Source organism: Chionomys nivalis, chromosome 1 (genome assembly GCF_950005125.1).
Source record: "Chionomys nivalis chromosome 1, mChiNiv1.1, whole genome shotgun sequence".
NCBI classification, from domain to species: Eukaryota; Metazoa; Chordata; class Mammalia; order Rodentia; family Cricetidae; genus Chionomys; species Chionomys nivalis.
The window spans coordinates 462,495-470,434 of NC_080086.1; the positions used below are offsets into that span (position 1 = coordinate 462,495).

The window sequence follows — 7,940 nt, forward strand, 5'->3', positions numbered from 1 at the left end:
TTTACATATTCTTAGAAATTTTATGCAGTATTGGGTACAAATCAAACCAAAAATGATGATAACATTGTGCCCACAGAAGAGCAACTATAATGTGATAACAGTGCATATGATGGAATTTTAAAATCCCCCAGATATGGCTACGCACAACAGAGTCCCCTGTTCATGATGGAGGAGGAATTCAAGGGCTTGAAAATAGCCACATGCTGGCCATGGGCCATGACTGTGAAAACTCAAACTACTAAGGAAAATATAAAATAATTTAGTACTTCTTTTAGATTACTCAATTAATATATGGCTTTAGTAATATTGGTATGGTAGGAGAGTTTGAACTGTAACACAATGCAAACTTAGATGAATTATCTTTTTTTATAATTTATCATTTTTTTCTATTTTTCATAAGACTGGCTGTTTCTGTTTCAGAGGCTGACCTAGAAGTCTTTATGTTGATCAGAAAGGTTACAAACTCATAGGGAATCTCCTGTCTCTACCTTCCAAGTGCTGAAATTACAATAAGCAGATATGTGGAAATTAGAATGGTTTCTTTATTGATAACTTCAAATAAAATTGTTTTTCGTTTATATATAAAAGTCAAGAAGAACCGGGCGGTGGTGCGCACGCCTTTAATCACTCAGAAGGCAGAGGCAGGCGGATCTCTGTGAGTTGGAGGCAAGCCTGGTCTACAAGAGCTACAGAGAAATCCTGTCTCGAAAGAACAACAAAAAAAGTCAAGAAGATTAAAGTCAGTGTATTAACTGAAATACAATCCTCTTTTGAGAACTATTTTACTCTATGGCGTCCTAATGTTTTATGGCATCACAGGGGTCAGAAAGAGTCAACTTACTACATCTGCAGTTGATATTAGCTGATTTAGTTCTGTGGAATCTCTAGAATTCTTTTTAGAATCCTTTTGGGTTATTTTTCTAAGAGATGATTATCTATAATTCTTGTGTCCTCCCATTTCTTTTCCCAGGGCTAATTGGCATAAGATGTCTCTCAACCCAAGAAGAAAACATGCCCTGGTAGAAATGAACCAACCAAGGATTATCTCTCAAGATATCAAGACATGATTCAAATTCTTTAATAAATGGCAAGAGACTCCCATTAAATACTGAAGTCACGAGAAACAGGGGACCTATAGAACTTATGTGAAGATTTTCTTTCTATCCTTTCCAAATTATAGCTCTTATTGAGATCACTAATATAAATTGAAATTTCTTTGTACTGAAACTAGGTTTAATAAGATTTCATCAGAATGTATATAAAATTTTGAATTTCCTGCAGACTTTTTTAAAGTATGGAGTTAATAGCCACTACTGTAGCTACTGATTTGATTGTTTTCATTTTTATTTGTAGATTTTAAATATAAAATTCAATTCTCTTTAATTTATACGCATGAACATTGAGTTTCCAACTCAGTGGGCGTGCTTGATATAAAAGGGAAAACAGCATTCTCTAACACCCAAAATAAAGGCAGTTCAGGAGAATTGCATTAATTCTCTATAAGTAATAAACATACTGTGGTTTGTGTGCAATAATTTTGACTTCTTTATTATTAATACTAATTTTGTTAAAATAAAACATTTTATTTTTCATCTGAATGCACTATCAATTTCTTCCATACTTTCCTTATGGCATTCTTCATGTCCTTATTTCTAAAAGTATAAATCATTGGATTAAGTAATGGGGATAGCATGGTATAAAATATTGCTACCACTTTGTCAAAGGAGAAAGAAGTAGGAGGCCTTGCATATGTAAATATGCATGGGACAAAGAACAAGACCACTACAGCAATGTGCGACCCACAAGTAGACAGAGCTTTCCATTGTCCTTCAGAACTGTGGGATTTTAGTGAAAGCAAGATAAAACCATAGGAAAAAAGCAACAAGGAAAAGATTATGATGCAGATAAACCCACTGTTGGCAGCCACCAAAAGGCCATAGATGTGGGTGTCAATGCAGGCAAGCTCCAGCAATGGGTATAAATCACATATGAAATGATCAATGACATTGGGTCCACAGAATGGCAGCTGCAAAGTGAAGATAATTTGTATAATGGAATGTAAGAAGCCTCCTGCCCAGGCCACTGCCACCAGAATGCCACAGAATCTCCGAGTCATAATAGAAGAGTAGTGTAAGGGCTTACAGATGGCCACATAGCGGTCATAGGCCATGGCTGTCAGAACAATCACCTCAGCCCCACCAAAGAAGTGTTCAAAAAAAAGTTGTATCATGCATCCTTCAAAGGAGATGGTTTTTCTCTCATACACACAATCTACAATCATCTTGGGTGTCATGGCAGAGGAGAAGCTTGCATCCAGTAAGGACAGGAAAGCCAGAAAGAAATACATGGGGGAGCCCAGCAGTGTAGGGCTGCAAACAATGGTCACCACAATCGTCATGTTGCCAACGATAGTTGCAATGTAGACAAATAAACATATAATTAATATCAATTTTTGAACATTTGGGTTCTGTGATAGTCCCAGGAAGACAAATTCAGTTACAAAACTCTGGTTTTTCATTGTTTCCAAGAAGATGAATGTCCAATTGAGAGCATGTAATTTGGTAATGATAAATATTTTTGTCAATCCGATTTATGACTTTGAGATCAACAAAGACTTAGTACAGCTAGATACAAAATTACATTGAGTGTTTGATTTCACTGAGAAACCAAAAAAACCAAAAATACAAAAAAATTTACATAGTAGTAGTAGAAGATCAGTCAGATCTAGGTATAAATACATTATAGAATATTTAAAACCTAGAAGTCTGCACACATAGAATTGAAAACAGAAACATGTGCAGAAGATTATCCATTCATTTCCACTTGTCCACACAAATAAAAATGATTGTGCTCTTGCACTCATTAATTACATGTAGCAATAGAGAATCATATATTTATGACAATATGGACATGTTTATAACTTTTGTTAAAAAATGTAAACAAAAATAATATTGTTTACTGTAGAAGTTAAAAATAATCTATGTTTATAAATTACACTTTCAGTTAATAGAAATCATTTCAACTATAAGTAAAACTAAGAAACATGCAAAATGTACAATAGTTTCTGTCTTCAATTCTCTGATTAATTTCTCTTGGGTATTTAACTATGAATTCTAAAACTATTTACAAACTATCACCAAGTAACAGTAGGATAAAACAAACTTCAAATGATCATGACTTCAGCCATTTCCTATGTATCTTCAAGGAAAGTATGCCAGTACATGAATCAGGGTCTGGCTACTCCAGCCTAAGGAGAAAACAGAAAGCAAATGGCGAAAATGAGTCAGAAAACCAGCTACTGACTCTCCCAAACATACCCAATACAGAATTTGCTATTTGTTTTGTGGCTTGGAGCACATTACTTAAGGTTCTAAAAATTCTCAAAACTTGGAGTGACATTTCTGTGTTTGAACTTGATAAAAATGTCTCTCAATTCATTCTTAAGAAAGCATGAAAACATAATATGAATGCTGTCAGTATAAAAGGAGAAAGTATTGAGGGGTAAGAGCATACCACAGAGTCAGAAGAATGGTATTCTACTCCTACTTCAAACTGTACTATCAGCACTAATGATGAACATTTTACTAACGTTCCCATAGATCTAAATATTTTAAATTATTTTGAGCGGTCACAGCACAATCACAAACATTAAACATCTCTCCTTCAATCACTGATAAATGTACAACATTGCCCTCAGAACTCCTGCTCCAGATAGCTTCATTGTATCAAGAAAATCAAATTGACTGGGACAGTGAAAAAAAGACAAAACTTGTATTAATTGAATTATTCTTATTGCCTATTTCCTTAGCAAGTATAGTGAATTAAGACTATGCAAAGTAAAAGTTAGCACTAAAATATTTAGTTGCTACTATCAGATACCTAATAATGACAGCTTGTTCATGTAGCAGACATTTTCCCCAAACAAACTAAGCTATCTCTATATCTTCTGACATAAAATAGGGACAGGAACACAGATCAAGCTCAGAGACTTGTGAAAGTCTACCAGACAGTTATGTAATCACATTTTACAAAACATTCATCAATGATTATAGACAATATTGATATCAGCATGATTTTAACCAGCATCTACATAGAAAATAAAAATTTCATTAGCATAAAAACCTGCCCTTTAAAAAATATGCAATCTTCAATTATAACTCAAATTGCAACAAAAACGGTTTTTTCATTAAACTATTTTATAAAGAATATGAATAATGATTTTGAAAATATAAACATGTTTGGAAACTTTTTATTAAATATCTCAGCTCTATACACTTACTATAAAGGTGAAATCAATTAGAGAAACAACATAATGCAAGATCGTGCATTACGTATATTAGTAAAATGGAGAGTACCTAAAATTTGCATAGAAGACATTTATACGAATCAAGCATTTATTCCTTATCCACTTAGGTAAGAATGTTCTTTTACATGACAATCTGGGAACTCTGACCCCTTCAGATTTCAGTACCTTCTCTCGGCTTTTCCTGATACTCTGATGATTGCCCCAAATGCTTCAATTGTCATAGTATTGATATTTCTTGAATGAGAAGGACTCTGACACCATTTCTGCGTTTCCACTGATGTTCATTCTAGAGGGTACGTGAACCCTCTCCTGGTTTCTTTCTAATTCATCTGATTTAAAGGAGACACTAATCCATGGCCAGCACCAACATAGCACATGGTTCCAGATGCTCAATTTTCCTGAACATTCTAAGGCAGGAGCCTAACATTATTTACAAACATCAAATGAACACATTTAACTCAGAATACTCCACTATCTGGCTTGTAACATTTTTCTTACCTTAATGTCTCTTCTTATGAAGTTGTCCTGTGTGTGATTATGGACATGGTAAATTCCATGTTGTATATTAGTAAGTAGAAAGAGGATAGCATTCTATGATTCTGCATCAGGATTCTGGATATATTCTCTGAAAAATTCACTATTTAATCTTAAAATTACGGAAGTGTCAGAGGATTAAAATGTGTTAGAAAATAATTCCGTTGCAGTAAAAAAGTAAATTATATGCTTGCTGCATTTCTGAGTTGAATTTAATTCACAGATAAAATCTCAATATAATATTAATTTCATTAAACCTATAATAGTGGCTGTTTTGCCTCCTACTTCAAGATTCTTATTAGTTTTTAAAGGCTTCAGTATTTATTGGATATTTATTATACATTAAGTCCTGTCCTACAGGTTTCATAGATGTTGTTTTACCTGCTTCTTCCATCATTGATCATAGCAAACACAGTTTACACACTAGAACCTCTGATAATAAAATAAAATTATTATAAATCTCACTCATGTTAATCAATCCATTAACAGTTCTAGTGATTTCACTGTCCTGTTTTATAAGGAGTGGGTTTACTCAGTACCTGGTCAAACTCTAAACCTATTTCTTATCTGTTTTCTCATCTAGGACAAAGTACAGGGGCATCTTCTGCAAACCACTGCCCCTCACATGCTCTCTGCAACAGGTTATCAAGGAGAAACAAAAGAAGCCGAATTTTCTTTCTTTATTTGCAAACAGAATTTAAAGAGTTTTCCATGTGATTCAAGAACACGTAGCCCCACCCATCACAGAGCTTGGAAACTTTCCATTATTATGACCTCTAAGACATAATTTTGAGAGCTGTTATTTTCTCACTTGTTTATGAATTTCTATGTCCTCGAAGAATTAGAGTTTTTTCTCCTTTGAACTTCTCCATTATTTAGTTTGAAGATGCTTCCAAATATTATTTGAGTGTTGAGAAAAGATTGCACTCATCTACAAAAGAAGCATGATTATTTCTGGTACATTTGCATATTCATCAAAGAATAATATGTCTATTTACACACAGAAATATTTATTAGTTACTCAGAATGTTATGTTTTTTTCTCAAAAACTTATTTGGAGATTCTATGAATTTAAAACTAAATGCAAAATTTTGGCAATTAAATTTTTATAAATGTAAGGGCATAAAGCTGGCCACTGTCATGTTAGTGAAACACAACAATGTTGACGGAGGCTACTCATTCATTGGCAGTTGCTCAGACCCAAAATAATCACACAGAAACTATATTTTTGCAATAATGTTTGGCTAGTAGCTTAAGATATTTCTAGGTAGTACTTATATCCTAAACTAACCTATCTCCATTAAGCTGTGAATAACCACAAGGTCGTGCTCTATTGGCAAAGTTTCGGAGTCTGTCTCCTGCATCAGCAGCTACATGGCATCTGACTGACTCTGCCTTCTTTGTCCCAGCATTCAGTTTAGTTTTCCTACCTAGCTCTACTCTGCCCTATCACAGGCCAAAGCAGCTTCTTTATTCAATAACCAGTAAAAGCAACACATGTACAGAAGAACCTCTCACACCAAAGGACAGACATGAGAGCAGCTAGCAATAAATCTGACACTAGAGAAATTCCCAGGAACCCACAAGGATGAACCCAGCTAAATCTCTAAGCAATAGAGGAGAGAGTGCCCAAACTGGCCTTAACCTGTTGTCAGATTGATGAATATCTTAAAAGTCATCATAGAACCTTCATCAAGTAACTGATGGAAACAGAGGCAGATCCCACAGCAGAGTACTGGGCTGAGATCTGAAAACCCAGTTGAAGAGTGGGAGTAGTGAGAATATGAGCAAAGAGATCAAGACCATGATGGGACACCAACTGAAACAGTCTACCTGAGCTAATGGGAGCTCAGCAACTTCTGTCAGACAGGGAAGCAACCAGCATAGGATCAAACTAGACCCTCTGAATGAGAGTGACATTTGTATGACTGGGCAGACTGCAGAATTTATGGCAGTGACACCAAGATTTATCTCTCCTGCTTACACTGACTTTTTGAAACCCATTCTTTTTGGATGGATACCTTGCTCAACCTAGGTATAGTATGGAGGACCTTGGACATTCTCCATAGCAATGTGCCTTACCTAGTCTGAGAACTGTATGGGGTTGGGTTGGGGGAAAAGTGAAGGAAATCAGAAGAGGGGAGGGAGTGAAAACTGGGATTGTTATGTAAAATGAAAAAAGTTTGTTTTCTTATTTAAATATAACAGTTCATAAAAAGCAAAATGAAAATATGGTACATTTAACAATGAAATATTATTTGTCCATTAAAAAGTTATATCATAAAATTTTCGTCAAAATGGATGGCACTAAACAAAAGTTATCTTGAGTTAGATGTCCCAGATCCAGAAAACAAATATGGTATATATTTACCTATATGTAGATAATAGCTATTAAGTGAATGATATCCAAACTATATTCTATAGAACCACAGAGGGTAGGTATATATAGTGACAGAATATATTGAACAGATATAGATCTCATTAGCAAAGGTAATTCGAGTAGATATTTATGGATGGATGGAAATAACTGGAATGAGAGGATCAAGTGGGAAGGAGAGAGGATATGGGGATAGAGAACTAAACTTAAGGACTATATGAGGGTTGGTCTGGAAACCTAATATAGTAGAGGCTTTCTAAAATATATCCATATATGAAGACAATCTAAATACAATTGCCAAATAAAGGGAGACAAAGTCCCAACTCTACAGTTCTCTTGCCATCAAATGAAGCTTCCAGAACTGGGATTAGATTACATCCAACTGAGTTGTTGTTCAAAGGGGTTTATGAAGAATACTCAAACAACTGAGGGAATTGCCAAGATAATAGGTTTCTGTCTGCAAATTGACAGAATGACCCATTACTGAGGACATTTCCAAAACTCATTTGTAACAGGAAGGCCGCTTGTTTGTCCTGGCTGCTCAGGACTGAAATAACCACACAGAAATTATATTAATTAAATTGCTGCTTGGCCCATGAGCTCTAACTTCTTATTGGCTAACTCATATTAATTTAATCCATTTCTATTAATCTGTGTATTGCCACGTGGCAGTGGTTAACCAGAGAAAATTTACTGGGGAAAATTCCCATCAACTATCTCCAG

At 34.8% G+C, this 7,940-nt stretch overlaps 1 protein-coding gene across 1 annotated transcript; it reads right to left on the reverse strand.

Moving 5' to 3' along the window:
• Nucleotides 1–1,582: 1,582 nt before the first annotated feature.
• On the reverse strand, nt 1,583–2,521 carry LOC130873928 (olfactory receptor 4C15-like). The gene has a single exon (XM_057768977.1). The coding sequence runs from the start codon at nt 2,516–2,518 to the stop codon at nt 1,583–1,585; it is 936 nt and encodes a 311-aa protein (XP_057624960.1). The 5' UTR covers nt 2,519–2,521.
• Nucleotides 2,522–7,940: the final 5,419 nt, after the last annotated feature.